The sequence below is a fragment of the Pterocles gutturalis genome, unplaced genomic scaffold, assembly GCF_000699245.1.
Source record: "Pterocles gutturalis isolate BGI_N339 unplaced genomic scaffold, ASM69924v1 scaffold1035, whole genome shotgun sequence".
NCBI classification, from domain to species: domain Eukaryota; kingdom Metazoa; phylum Chordata; class Aves; order Pterocliformes; family Pteroclidae; genus Pterocles; species Pterocles gutturalis.
In genome coordinates, this window is record NW_010137869.1 from 78,726 (window position 1) to 94,579 (window position 15,854).

The 15,854-nt window shown below is 40.5% G+C and overlaps 1 protein-coding gene across 1 annotated transcript in view; it reads right to left on the minus strand.

Moving 5' to 3' along the window:
• Positions 1-15,854, minus strand: part of LOC104468533 (monofunctional C1-tetrahydrofolate synthase, mitochondrial-like) — a gene marked incomplete at its 5' end in the record, with an annotated part of 57,738 nt that overhangs the window by 35,058 nt on the left and 6,826 nt on the right. The window contains 2 exons of the mRNA XM_010082716.1: positions 7,703-7,855; positions 9,517-9,624. Of these exons, the coding sequence (XP_010081018.1) occupies positions 7,703-7,855; positions 9,517-9,624 (261 nt within the window). The remainder of the gene's footprint in view (positions 1-7,702; positions 7,856-9,516; positions 9,625-15,854) is intronic.

A 15,854-nucleotide genomic window follows, 5' to 3' on the forward strand; every position in this document is an offset into this window, starting at 1 on the left:
CTTTCTTAATAGCAAGCCCTGTGCAAATAGGCTAATGTACATCGTTCAAAGAGCCCCTTATCTCCACATGGAATATCAATCTCTTGATTTTTTCCTTTTGTAACTGATGCAGATATATCCACTTTTGCCTGGGATCACGGACTGTAAATCAGAGACAAGGGAATGAAACAGATAGAAAGCATAACTGTGCTCGTGGGTAGGTCTTACTGGACCAGGCAGCAAGGATCTTAATGACTGCCAGGCTCTCTGAAGGCCTTGACCAAACTACGCTTTCACAGAGGTGCTCCCTTTGGCTGCATGTATCCTACAGGTGATTCTCATTTTACTGCCTACACTAATGGCATCTGCAACCCTAAGACAGCTGCACTGAGTTCATTACACAAAACTTCACAGGTCTGATGAGGGCAAGACATTAACCCACCACACTGGAGAAAACCATTTCAGAGCATAATAAGTTATCTTTGCTCCAGTATCACTTAAACTTGTCCACACTAGCCAGGCACTACCCTTGATCAATTAGTCCATACTGCCTGAGTTGTTGTGTCAAGTCAGCTAATCGTAACTGAAAACATGTGCTAAAGCAGTTGTGATCTAGGCACGACAGTTTAAGGAATTCCTTTGCAGCAGCCCTGACCTACCATACCTTCCACAGAGGTGACCATGTCTTTTGCCCCTTTACAAGCAAAGTAAAGGAGGCTAGGTAAAATTCCCACTACAAGGGAGGGAAAGCTATCAAAATGCATTTTCAGGTTACCACTTACTGACTGAAGTGAAGCATGAAAGTCACTTTTTGTACTTGTAAATAAGCATCTATTTTAAGGGACCTATTCAGACAAACTATTTTAAGTTAACAGTGACACATTTATTATTTAAGTCTAAGAGCTTGAACACAATGTTACATTTCCGTAGATGTATTTAATATAAATATCTTTGGAAAAGCTGACCAAAGAAACCTGACTGATTTAAGAAATATACTAGGTTCATTTTTGTCACTAAAATGTTAATTTTCAAGTGTTTAGAGACAAAGTTAAACATTTGCATTAAAAAAATCTTCTCTGACAAGGCTTAAAATATAGTAAGATGGGAAAATACGGACCTCTGCATACAAAGAACTAATTTTACAACAGGCATACTGAAACTGCTTATAATGGAGGCTGTATTGAAGAAAATCTCATCTAATCTAAACATTAAATAGCTTACCAAACCACAGGGTCTATTTTCTTCTGTGATATGTTGTCTAATGGTTTCATCCCATCCCAAAATAACAAGTCCTCCTCCAACTATTCAGTTTGCTGAAATAACACACATGCCTACACAACTCCTTTTTTCTTCTCAATAGAAAACAAAGCAAAACCATTCCTTTAGCTCTGCTAACTACAAGTGCTGGTCCTTGAGAAATGTGAGGCTAGGTTGAAGGAAGCCGTAATAAGCTGCAAATTAATTTTGCCCATACAGCCAGCAATGGGACCTGGTCTTTCATTCAGAAAAGACAATACATTGCACTATATTATAATGTAGGTTAAATAATGCTTACTAGCAAATAAACATAGCATGACAAGAGAGACAGCATGAACTACACAGAATCAAAGTGCCTTGCCTCCATTATCTGACAAGATATTTCTAAAAGCCAGAGGAGGAAGAGAGGCTGTTTGTCTTGGGGTTTTGTTGAGAGTGTAAGAGGGCATTTTACCATATGTCTGTGTCGCACCTATGGCAGGGAAGTGCAGCGATCTGAAGCAAAGTATGTTCATTCTGTATGTCCATCAAGCATTGTCTTATCCGCATCAGTTTTAAATCATTGAAGTAAAAAAGCAAATGCTCAGTCTACAGAAATTTCTGAACTATCATTTAAATACATTCTTTTCTATGTACTTTTAAAAGTCACAGAGATGATAAGTTTTTCAAGCCAGCTGAACTTTAGTTTTTCCTCTCCAATTTAAAACAATTGTTAGTCATCAGCAAGGCATGTTCTGCTCTCCTATAACTACATCCATCAATTACTCCCATGACTTCTTCCTGGCCAGATCTTAGATCATGTCATTGTTTCAACTAACACTTTTGGAACATCTTCAAATCTCTTCTACCCTTGCGGCTTTTACTTCAGTGCCCTCTTCCAGTTCTCCATGCACATCTTGGATGTGTCTTCAAATTATTTCACATGTATCTCCTCCCACTGGTGCAACCCTCAATTTAACTTATTTTCCTTTCCAGCCAACCCCTCAATCTTCTATTCACATCTTCTCACCACAAATTACAATAGTCATCCTTGAATCTTACCTGCCTCACAGTCCACACACCTGGGACATTTTCAAAGGATGCCACATAGTCCTTTTCATTATAATCTACAAATTTTTCCTGATCCCTTCATCTAAATAACTCACTTTGGCCTATTTCTGTGTCATCTACAGAGACCCTCTCTGGCCAACCCAATACAGCCACAATCACATGATGACTTCCACCAAGGAACACAGGTGAATCTGCTGTTATTGCACTAGCCATCTCAGTGTCTAGCTTTTCATAGAATCATAGAATGCTCTGGGTTGAAAACGACCTTAAAGATCATCTAGTTTCAACCCCCCTGCTGTGGGCAGGGTTGCCAACCACTAGAGCAGGCTGCCCAGGGCCCCATCCAGCCTGGCCTTGAACCCCTCCAGGGATGGGGCACCCACAGCTTCTCTGGGCAACCTGTTCCAGTGCCTCACAACCCTCACAGTGAAAAAATTTCCGTCTAATATCCAACCTAAATCTCCCCTCTCTTAGTTTAAAACCATTCCCCCTCATCCTGTCGCTACCAACCCCTGTAAACGGTCGCTCCCCCTCCTGTTTATAGGCTCCCTTCAAGCACTGGAAGGCCGCAATGAGGTCTCCCCGCAGCCTTCTCTTCTCCAAGCTAAGCAAGCCCAGTTCCCTCAACCTTCCTTCACAGGAGAGGTGCTCCAGCTCTCTGATCATCTTTGTGGCCCTGCTCTGGACCCGTTCCAAGAGCTACACGTCTTTCTTGTGCTGGGGACCCCAGGCAGGGACACAGTACTCCATAAATTTAAACACAATGAACTGAAGTTGACTGTCCTTACCTTCCATTCCAACCGTTCATCTTACCTACATGCTCACCTCCTGCCCCGTCAACCCTACCTTGAATAATTCAACGGCCTTCCACCAAGTGTAATGTTATTCAGCATTTCTGGATGTGCACAACTGTGTACAGGAATGATGTGCCCTGTGTAATTCAGAAAAACTCTTTTCTACCTTCTCAAGAGGGATTACACCTACTGTAATACATGCACAGGCACATCGTCTAACAGAGGAGAGCGTGGGCTTTTCTTTTCCTGTTAGCATTTTTCAGTTTAGACCTACACAACTGCTAACCTACATTTCCCATTTGAGTTCAACTTCACAGTTTTCCTTTTCTGTTATGTTTTCCACACTTATTGCATTTATCTCAAAACCAGCCTGCGAAGCCTATGAGCACCTAGTATTTTTACAACTAGCTGTTTGGGGACTTCTGAGCACTGCTACAACATAGCAACTATATGACACTAAAGGCATGTGCCAAATGCCACATGAGGTCAGAGTAGCTAGCAGAGCACTACTCCTTTGTAAATGATGTAAGATTGCATTGTAACCTAAATGATTTACAAGGCAAATATAAATCTCGCCACCACTTGCGTTTTTGAAAAATCACCTTATGTTACACAGATCGTCAGGATGAGTTGGGCAATACACCAATAATCATTCAGCTGTTCCATAAGAGGGCTTGAGAGATGTGACACAATGACAGTGCGGAGACAACTTGGGCCTCATGCACCAAAGAGAAACTGCAAATTCACTTCAGGTGGGCCTGGACTCTAGTTTATGTTCAGAAGACACCCTCAAAACTTGTTAAGCTCTTAAACGCTATGCAAGAAGAAATTTGTTCAACTGGGAAACACAAAATTTTCCTTTTCCTTTTAAAATTATTCATAAAAATATTTACTTTCAGGGTCTTTTTGCCCTTACAATATTAAGGTAATATTCTAGCAGGACAGTCCTGGCTCTCACCTTCAGATGAATTAGGGCTTTATCATTCCCATAAACTGATTTCAAACCACACTGGGTTCCCCAAGGGTCCCTTCCCAGAGGATACAGTTACAGAACTAGTTCCAGAGACTTGAACTGCTTTCTTTATGGGGAGAAAAATAATATTGCTGTAATAGACTGACCTTTCCTGAGTTATGTTGAGATCTGAAGGATGTCAGTTCATTGTGAGAATTTGGGAGCTGGCATGGCTCCAAAGGCTCCACATATTTTCAAAGGGACCTTGCCTGTAATTTTAACCCATTAAACCAAAAGTGCATGGCTGGAAAAGCGTAGGACATGTTTTAAAATCTCACTGTGATTCAAACACAGTTAGTTATATTACTTGCACCAGTGATTTGGTGGTATCACTTCACAAAGGCAAAAGACAATACATTTAACTTCTATGACTAGCCTGCATTCTTGCATATCACATCAAAGGGAACAATGGAAACGTGGCTGAATGTGAGAAAGTACCAAACTGCAATGGTTTTTTGGGTGGGGGTGGAGAGAAACACACATACTACAAAAATCTAATAATCCTCCACCCAAGCATTGCTAGTGAATGACCTCACTGGTTTCCTACATATATTCCAACAGCCTTCCTGCCATCACTCTGTTGAGCCAAGCAATGATGTCAACAGTCCACCTGTGAGAGTGATGTAGCCCTCTGGGTCATGGTCACAGAGAACTTGGATAAAAGCTGTGCCAGTGTTAATTAAATACACCTCTTGTTTCACTGCTGATTTCCTCTGATAAGGCTCAGCTCATTTTTCCTGGAAAGACTTCCATGCTGTAGGGGAACCAGAGCCAACCATAACACAAAACAAATATTGCTTAGAGAATATAAAGACAACATGCTAAATATTTAGTTAAAAAAAAATTATTGCCTATCAGTGCTGGGGTAAATACAAATCTCATTAATTTACATGTGCTAATGATAAGTTAAACTATAAATACCAGTTACTGCAGATAGGTCATTATCTTTCAGCAGTACTTATCTCTTTCATTCCTAATGTTCTTCCTGATGAAATTGAAGAAGAATTCTAACAACCGCTTTACCACTGATAAATTCTGCCAGGTTAGAGAGGTGCTTGTCCAGTAAAAAATATGCTTTGATAATGGAGTTTCACATTAAATTAGCATCAGAATTATTTAACAAACTTGCTGTCCAATAGCATTTATTCTGCCATCAGAAAGGTCTTAGCTGTAAGAAAGCTCTCAGCAGGTTAGGCATTAAGGATCATCCTCCCTTAGTACAATTAGCCGGCAAGTAACGAAAGGAAAAAACACATATAGCGCTCCTTCTTTTTTTTCCTATATAAAGAAATCTAATTCACTGTCATGACTGGATGCTTTCACCATATGCTGTCACCAGGATTTCTGTAATCCATCTACTCATAGCATCTGACTTCCAGTCACTTTAAGCCTGCAGGACATGCCCTTTTATACTTGCTGTGTTCTTGCAGAACAAATGTCTTGTAGACATTTTCAGATAGCTTTATTAGTAAGAGAACTGTCAAAGGAAGACTCTCAGTTTTGGAAGCTGACATCAAAAATACTCATTCTTGTGTGACTTAAAAAGTACCACTAACCCTAAGACTTAATTTCTGACAGCAATGCACACAAAAAATCTGAAGGTGGCAAAATAGAAAAGTGATCACAAAACTAGTGGTAGAACTCTATTACGAGAGTTTGTTTGCCGATGATCACAACTCTCAATTCTGACAGGCAGCAAGCTGGACCTCTTGCCATAAATTTAATTCTAGAATTGTATGGCAAGGATGTTAGGAACACATTCATATTCATTCATTCATTTTGATATGTAGCAGTTGTGACAGTTCCAAGGAGTGTTCTGCCCTACATTCCTGAGCATTAGCAATATTTTCCAAACAACCAATGATCGATGTCTATTTAGATTTTTAGCTCTTGGGGATCTTTTGTTTATACAGTACCTTGCCCTACAAACTCTCTTTCAATATATAATACTGAGAATATGCTGCCTACCCAGTTCCTGATATGGGAGAAGTTCCACAGCTACACTACCTCTCACTAAAGTCAGGGTAACTAACTTGGATGTATTTTTTACAATCTCTCCCAGTAAGAAACCTGACATACAAAATGCCCTTCATAAGAACTGTATTTTTTGGTTCTACGCAGAAACTGAAAATGAGAGATAATCCTTGAATTTATTTGGTCTATACCAGTCTTACGGACAGTTCCTATGGATTTATGAGGCTGAACTGCAGCTAGTTTGTGTTGAAGCATGCAGTGTGACTCATTCAGAAAGCTCAACCCAAGAACATTTCACTCTGACATCCTACAGAATAGCTCCCTCATGGATTTGAATTAGTTGCTGCCCATTCTTCACATTCATCCCTCCTAACAATTTTATGACACACAACTTCCAGTGCAAACTTGAATCCAGGCCATGAGGGAGATACTATAACTTCTGACAAATTTTATTCAGTCACCAGTAATTGGAATTTGGTCTTGCACAACTTAAATACACAGCTGTGGATGCACATAATGTGGCCATGCACAAGGAAAGCATATTCCCAAGTCCAGTGAGTTAAAGTGACACAGCTTCCTGAACTCCAGGAACTCTCCTGGTCAGAAAGTACTTCCTTCCTTGTTTCAAACAGTTGATTGTTTCAGAGGGAATTCAAAACAATAGATTAGAAACTTTCAACCCTTCCTAAGTGTACTGCTACACAAGGAAATCAGGCCGTGCTCTGGGAAGATGAGATAACATTGGAAGAGTACTCTTTCCGGAAATCCAACGGCTTTTGCATCCCTTCTCTAGCACCATCCCATGAATCAGCTACATCTAAGTAACAATTTGTACTACGAGATGTCAGATGCAGTTCAACTACTGGTTGGAATAAGATGTCCAGGGTTGGCAAAAGGCATGAGCTAACTAGCTTCTCAGCTACTTTGGTAAGTCATGTCAGAGAAGAACATATCAGGAGCTTCCTAATCTGAGTCTGTACTTTTAAGGACAGATAGGAAGAAAGGATGACAACTGCCTCTTTTTATCACCTCATTGTTGAAATCTCTGAAAAGGAGAAAGAACGTGCTACTACTTCTGCAGTTAGAAATCTATCCCTTCGCACCATGACTTAAACTTATTTTTACAGAACCAGCAGAGATGTTCACAAGGACCGGGAACAGATCATGCAATCACATTAATCATACACTTTTTCCTAACACAATTCTTTTCATCTAAATACATTACAGAATGCGTTGTAATGATGGATGAAAAATTTAATATTTAGAATATCATCATGTAGCTACAGTTATTTACAGGCTGCAATTTGAATAAGGAAAGGCAACACACACAAATCCATTTTTCTGCAGCATTAGTGTGCCTAAGTATCCTAGACTAACGGAAAAACATCAGAAACAGAACCAGTGGCAAGAGTCATTCACTCAGACCTTGTAGTCAAAGCTCTTATACGATATTATATTTCCCTAATGTTCTTTTCCTACCAACGTAGAGCTACTAAAAGTATAAGGACAAAATTATCATTAAAAATCAAGAACTCACCTGGTTCTACATGTTATTTTTAGAGGCAAACAGGAAATGCACTTTCCTGTCAAGCTGGGTCAAAGGAAGGGGAGTGATTGAGTTGAACACTGCACTCACCGTTCCTACCAAAGGGTAGATGAATCCAGCTCCAATACTGGCTCGCACATCACTAATTGGCAAAATGAAACCAGTGGGAACACCCTTCCTCTCGGGCTGATGGGAGAGCGATAGGTGAGTTTTTGCCATACAAATGGGAAGATTTCCAAACCCCTAACAGAAAAGGTAAAGAAAATTAAAATGTTTTTTAAGATTACAGTAAAGACAGAACATATTTTCACTTTTATCAGTATCTTCTAGAAATCCTAAAATCCACACAGCAGTAGTTAACCTCAGCTTCTTAACAGCTAATATTTCAGAAATGGACAGAATACTGTATTTCACATGCTATTCTCTCTCAGCTCAGGCCTGTATCTCCAGCTTCTTGAGTGGGTTCTCAATCTAGAGTTAGGTGCAAAAGTTGCCTATACAACAGCTAAGAGTGTGCTATTATCAGAAAGACTGCTCAACGAGTACCACACTGAACAAGAAACCTATACTAACTCAAAAAACCTCCAGTATGGCCCTTCTCTCTGGGCTCTAATGATTTAGAGTGTTTTGGGCTATGAACCCAGGTCTCAAGTAGGTATCTAAGAGTACTAATGTCTTCTCAGGGGGGTTAACACAAATGGCTCATGATGCTTTCCATCGTTTTATACACGACAAAAAGTGCATGAGGTGATGGCAGCCATTTCACTAATGACAGTGCAGTAGCTACTCAAAAAGTGGAAGAAAATCAGGGAAAGGCCCTCAACAGTTCCCCCACTCTATTTGTCTCACAGGTTATTGATTAACCTTGAGTCAGGCACGTTCCACTCCTCTGTGCAACTCCTTGACAAACAGGGATGCAGTTCACAAGGCCAGGAGGAGAGGTGGCACTGCAGGGAATTACCTCTGCAGCCCAGCGCTGACAACAATCCTTTAATGACATTGGGAAAATATTTCCTACTATTACTAACGTTTAGCCTAAAAAACGGATTAGAGAATCACAGCAGGAAAAGATCAAGACATGGATTATTTTGCTTTTAGTACGTTACGTAAGCTTCTTTTCCATCTAGAGAGCAAAATTAATTCTCAGGAGATTTGCATTATAAAGACGGCTATACTTCTGCCTGTCTGACCAGGCTGCTGAAGCATGCTCAGGAATTTTTCCATGACACATCATCTATACTTTCTGTTTTCTGACAGAAAGGCTCCAGCCATGTTTACATACAGAAGCTGTTGTTCCATTACAGAAAATACATTCAACTCTCCTCATGGTTTCAAAACTTTTCAAGCTGTAACAAAGCCCACTCCTGCATGCTCTAGGAACTGTGATCTATTTCACCTTCTAGCATTTATAATCCCTTTAAAGTAATACGAACAAAAGATTTTGCAAGTATTGGGAGCTTTGTTATTAATGCATATATCTGTGCACAGGTCTTTTTGTGTTGCAAACTCATTTTTTGCAGGTACAAATGAACACTCATATGCTAAAATTTGGCACATTTCACTAGCTGCTACTTTTGCACATGTGCAGTTGTCACATTTAAGGCAGTAACCCAAAATCACGACTTTGTCTAGAAAGTACAGAGTTTAATCAACAATCTCAGAATTATTCCAAACACCATACATATCTTATAGGAGATAGCTTTCAAGGCTAAAACCATTCTGTTCTATCTAATCTAATCTAAACCAATCCATACTGACCTCCACAGTTTAGCACCACGGGTAAGCTCACGCCTTTTAGCAAAGCTTGACTAAACGCTCCAATCTGAGAACCTTTTACACCCTGAGGTTTCCTAAGACTCTCAGTCCAGCAGGAGCCTGACTGCATAATTCACTGGTGTTCTTACCTGCCGGGTGTAACGATCAACTTGTGACTGTGCAGCAGGAGACAACTCTATATCGTGAGCTCCATACACCTTCTGAGCAATGATCCTTATTTTTTCAACAATAGGAAGCTGCAGAGACAAAGAAACAAAACAAGGATGAACATTAGCCAAGAGAAACTAGGCTCTCGTTTGCTGAGTGAGAAATCTGAATCTCTCAGATTTATCCTTGTTAAACTGGCTCGCTAAAGCATGAAACCAAGTAAAGGGCACTGGTGATGGATATGATATTCACCTCCAGGTACATGAATTACAGCCATGATTTCAGCTAATCCATCATTCAGGAGCTGCACAATTTGCACATTACAAAGTTGACGACGTGAGCTTACACTCTTGCCTAAGGTGAGGGAAGAGAATTACTGCCATGTAGTTTTAAGAATCAGGAGCTAACACACACTGCAGATACAAGGAAGCAAGCTCCACTGGGTTACCAGGGATCACTAGACAAATAAATTTCATTTCCCAATAAAGATAACCTGTACAATGAGTGGACAAGGCAAGGCAATAAGCAGCCTGGGAAGGTTCCTCTGCGAAGCAAGGAACTGTAGCAGAAAATTCCTGACCCATCACTGCTCCTTTGATCGTAACTTTTTTTTCTCACCTCCTAATTCTTCCTAACATATGTATTTTTAATTGCAGCACTGATACTGTAAAGCACTTGGGACACTTAAAAAAAAAAAAAGCAGCATTTTAGGATGCACTTTGAAATCACAAGTCACTAAGCTCAACCCCAGTCTCCATAAGCGTCCACATCATGTTATTCAGCTGAACCTGAACCTGTTCTGTCTTGATGGCTTCTACTTGAAGGCAGATACAGACTCTCAGATTCAGGCTGTTAGAAATCCTTTCATAGATTTTCATCAGACAGTTTTTTGTGGTCAGATCAGGCATTTACTTTTTGTGCCATCATTTCTGTTTATTGAGAGTAAACAACTCTTTCCTCTTTCTCTCTCCTTTTGTTTTGAATGACCTTGGAGACAGCAATTGTGACCCCTACAGCCTATTTTAAACAAGCCAACTTCTTTCAATAGGAGCAGGATGATGGATGAAGGATTATACCACCAGTTCAGCTACTTCAGTGCAGACCACAGATGGCCAGAGAGGTGTGCAATACTCCAGGGAACATCCTACCAGTAACTGGTACGCTAGCAACACATGTGGAAGAAGTATTGGACAAAATCTAAAGAGATACCACTTGGGGAAGAAGACTTGGTAATCTCAAGCAATACAAAAAGCACCAGAACACAAAATAGAAGTATTTTATTTTATTCCAACAAAGGCAAGAAATTGGTTTGTGAATAACACACTCTATCTCCTGCATTTATAGGAAGTTCCACAGTTAATCACATTTTTGCAATGCCTGTCTAGAAGTAATGGCTTTTCTGCAAAGATACATCCGTTGAAGGGTTTGTGTCTGACTGACCTTTTTGTATTTATGATTGAATTTCAGAAAAATTAAAGTTTAACGTAGTCTGCCTTTACATTAAGAATTCCAGTAATAGAGACATCAAGAAAATAAGCTTGCCAGACTTTCAAGTAGCTTAAATACAAGGCAGTTAAAAGCTACTAATGCTCAAATAAAATCCCACCACCCTCCCAGATATGAAATTTCAAAGTAGGATTCAAAGATGTTCCACAACACACCTTCTGAACATGCTGACTATATGATTATTGCACCTTAATTGAGTGGAATGATGTCACATTCCTGACTTCAGGCTTTTTACGGGAATCCAAGTAGTGCAAAAAAAAACCAAACCTAATGAGGATTGGAGATAACACATTGCAAACATACTAGATATAATTCCTGGCAGCATTCAGCTGAATGGAATACTTAGTGCCATGAATAGCTGTCACAAGATGAAACTTCTTTCAGGTTGATTATTAAATATGTTCATACCCATGGCAGTTTTGAACACAGTGGAAGAAATGCAAAATGTATCTGTTAACTTTCTTTTTGGGGGCTGTTTGCTTGCACTCAAGGACTGACAGCAACAGCAAAAGCAAAGGCAAAAAGAATTCCACTCCCCACTGTCAGCAGACCAACATCAAACCTAACGGCTTTCTGCTTAAACCTCAGTAAATTCATTGAGATGGAGTTGTTCATTTAGACTCAACTTGCATTTGTGTCAAAATATTTCAAACTAATTTGACAGCAGCATAATTACTACGCCCTCAGTCCCCTTCCAGCGATCATAGCTGCAGTTTCCAAACGAAACCCAGCACGGCTCTGGCTAACATCAGAGCAGACTGCTTTAATGACAGTGGTGGCACTCTGCTCCTCCGGGGATGTGTGCAATATCTCGCATGACTGAGTCTGAGCTGGATAGTCAAACTGTATCCCTACGGATTTATGTTTGGGGTTTGTTTAAACAGAATTTCAGGTACTTTTCAGGCCATTACCCACACCTCAGATATTGCAAATTTAACCTCAGAAGAATCACCAGTGGGGAAGCAGTTGCGGGAGTGTGAATGGCAAACGAAAGTGGTTTTCTGAGACCGTCACATGTTTTTGCAAGGCATGCACATACAAAAGTATGAGGCAATGTGCATGGTGTCAGAGGAGAGTTTGAACCTATTTAACCTCACAACACAGACAGATGAGTCCTGGCCGAGCCCAAATCAGACAGACACCAACAGGGAAGCACAGATGCTCTATATGTATTAACTCAGCCCATGCACGTGCACACTCTCGGATGTGCTTCCTTCTTGAAGTTTCAGGAGCAGGGAAAGGAGTGCGCTACATCATGCTAAGGATCCACCTGTTCCTAGTATTTAGTGGCATTTTTAAGGGATTAACTGTTTAGAATCACAGTGTAACAGCTTTCAAGTTAAAAAGTTTCCTGTGTTTCAGTTATCAAGTAATACTGCTGGGAAACTTAGTTTGAATTGAATTTAAATAAGTATTTTTCCAAAGAAATGTCACCTGGTATTTTACATGAGAAATATAAGTTCATTTTGGTTACAAATAACAATTTTATTTATCAGAAAAGCAGCTCTAGCAATTCAAGAGACTTTTTACACATTTGCCATAGCTGAAGCCTGGATGTCCGCAAAACATTTGTGGGAACAATCCTGACTTTTTATTATCTGGTCTTTAAGGGCAAATTTAGCTTTAGGTTTTCAAAGAGACTGTTGATTACTTCACTAAGGAAATACTCTCACTGATGGACACAGGGATCCATCATACACAGTAACACATAGAAAAGTACCTAGCTGAATACAAAGGGGCTGAAAAATAGAATCATAGAATGGTTTGGGTTGGGAGGGACCTTAAAGACCATCTAGTTCCAACCCCCCTGCCATGGACAGGGACACCTCCCACTAGCCCAGGTTGCTCAAAGCCTCATCCAGCCTGGCCTTGAACACCTCCAGGGATGGGGCATCCACAGCTTCTCTGGGCAACCTGGTCCAGTGCCTCACCACCCTCACCATAAAAAACTTCTAAATGTACCCTCTTTCACATTAAAACCATTACCCATCACCCTATCACAAAGAGTCCCTCCCCATCTCTCCTGTAGCCCCCTTTCAGTACTGGAAGGCTGCTATAAGGTGTCCCTGGAGCCTTCTCTTCTCCAGGCTGAACAACCCGAACTCTCTCATCCTGTCCTCATATGGGAGATGCTCCAGCCCTCTGACCATCTTCATGGCCTCCTCTGAACCTGTTCGAACAGGTCCATGTTTTTCCTGTGCTTAGGACTCCAGAGCTGGATGCAGTACTCCAGGTGGGGTATATGGATACGCAACAACGAATTAGTACTAATGCTGAAGGATTATAGCAGTTTAAGAGAATTCATTCCAAATTCAGTTTTAGCTTCTTGAGAAAATGATACCATGAAATACTCAATGTAAATTTATACTGAACATAAGAAGGTGCTACAGGGCCACACAGTATGAGTATCTGCTGACAGATAAGTAGTTTTGGTAATTCTCTGAGAAACAACCAATCTCACCATCCCTCCCAGAAACAATGTGCATTTCTGAAATCTCACATTCAGAGCTACCAAAGCCATATGCTTCTTCTAAAGCAAGCACAAACACACGTGCTTGTTGAGGCTGACAAGCACCCACACCATAAACAGGATTATCTCCTTGGCTAAAACATAACAAGTGCTACAGCAAAAGTGCACAAACTGCTTTCACAAAAACAGTATCTGTGTAGCTGTACATTTCATTACTCAATAGAGAACAATTAAACCAAGAATCAGCATTGATAAAGAGAAGAGCTTGTCATTCCCAAGATTAAGCTGATTATCCAAGATACAATCACACCAGTGCTGTCATCCAGCCATACTCCTACTTCCAGGCCATCCCCCTTGCAAGACATGATGTTAGTGCAAATCCATGCTGTTTATTGCACAATCTTCTTTCTTCCAATACTATCAACAGCAAGGTTTTTACTAAAACATAGTTTAATATGGTTTCTTTTATGCTAGCCTTTCCTTACATTTCTTTCATTCTTCATCTCTTCCTTCAGCTGTAACTGCAGACTGTGGGTTATCGTTTGTCCATCTGGGGCTTGATGAGGATTTCCGTGGACAGTGGACCAGCTTCAACAGACCCTCCTTCCTCCTGCCCTTCCTGTGCTGCTCACCCTCACCCATGTGCCAGTGCAACTGTGAGGGCAGCACCGCTGTTTGTGCAGCTGCACATACCAGAGAAAGTGATCCAGGCTAAAACATAACTGGGGGGTGGAATAAAAGCTATTTTAACCCAGATCAGTTCACACATTCAGTTTACCAAAGCCAGTATAAAGCGGAGGGACAGAGACGGCTTAAATGCCATCGCTACAGAAAGAATTCCTCAAACTGTTCAAAACCAATCCCAGAAACAGTGAGTTGGGGCAGGAACATGCAAGCAGCTTGGGTTGGGATTCCTAAAATCAGTCTTGTTGCCAAAAGTCACTATCATGTGAAATGAAACATGCTGATTACCAGGCACCTGGCTCAGGACTGCGCTTGAGATTCCCATCTTTTGCATCCTATTCTGGACACCTGACTTTAAGCTCTTTGGCTACTAGAGAAAGGAGTTCATCTTTTTAACACCCCACAGGCAATCTATGAGACTGCTGAAACAACCCCTATTGCTTTCCTCCTTCCTTTCTTCTGCTTTTAAACATTCCTCCTGACTTCTCTATCAAAACACAGTCCAACAGAAAATGTCTCCAAAGAGACAAAGTCAACAGCAAAATGTCCATACTCAGTCTTCATTCTACCTGCCACAAAGCCACAACTACTGTGAGAAGCAGTGGTGTTATCTAGCTTAAATTGAATACTGTAAGTGAATGCCTGTCAGTGCAGCACTGTCTGAAAGGATCTCTTCACTTTATTCTGCGAAAACTTAAAATTCTGCTGAAAAACATGTGTTTAACCAGAGAATATACAAAAGCACTATTCACTAGTAACTTACACATTTAATACTTCAAGTTCTTTAAACATGCACTGTAGTCTTGCTGCCTATTTTTAATTATGAGATCACCAGTTTAATTATGAGGTCACCAACCTCTGGGTTTATTGTTGCTAAACCACTTCTGTTTTAATAGATATTCTTAAAATAGTTTAAAATTCAAGGCAATGGCACTTAAAAAAAATAACTTATGCATTCACTGAAAGCAATAATAAAGAAACACTGGCTGGTTAAGTGGAACAGTATGCAGACATCACTCATTCCTCTTCTGGGGAAGGTTGCCAAATGAAAACATATGATGGGAGTATGGCTGAAGGTGCTGTGTGGGGTGACAGAGTGCAGTGCTAAAACAATAGCTGACTCTGCACATTTGAACTCCTACTTCTAGCTTTTCCCCTGGATAAAAAAAACCCCACATTTATTAAAGTATCTGTATATTCTGGTTTCAGAAGATCTGTGGCCTACAAAAGGATTCCCAAGTCTTTAGCACTCCTCTTCCTTTATTGGCACAGGACAAAAGTGTGTTTTGTAATTTGCAGAAAAGCATATTCAGTCAAGTTAAATGGTTTCTGAACCAACACCTAAGCCTGTGGCCTTAGAGATTTATTTCCATTTCCCCAACTTTGAAACCTCAGCTGTGCCTAAGAAAACTGTTTCGTGCAAAGAATAGAAAAATAATGAAAATGAACACAAAAGTGCAGTGCCGTCAAGAGCCCTACATCCACAAAAAAGAGATGGAGTGGAAGAAAGATAGCTTCCAACCCCAGAACACCCAACTGAGTGAAAGAAGTGTCCAGACTCCACTGAAATCTCTTTGATGGGAGTGGGAGGAGAGGCTGGTACAGCCCTGTGGAATTCCTCTTTAATGTGGCTTCATTTCTAGATAGCTTACTAGCAGT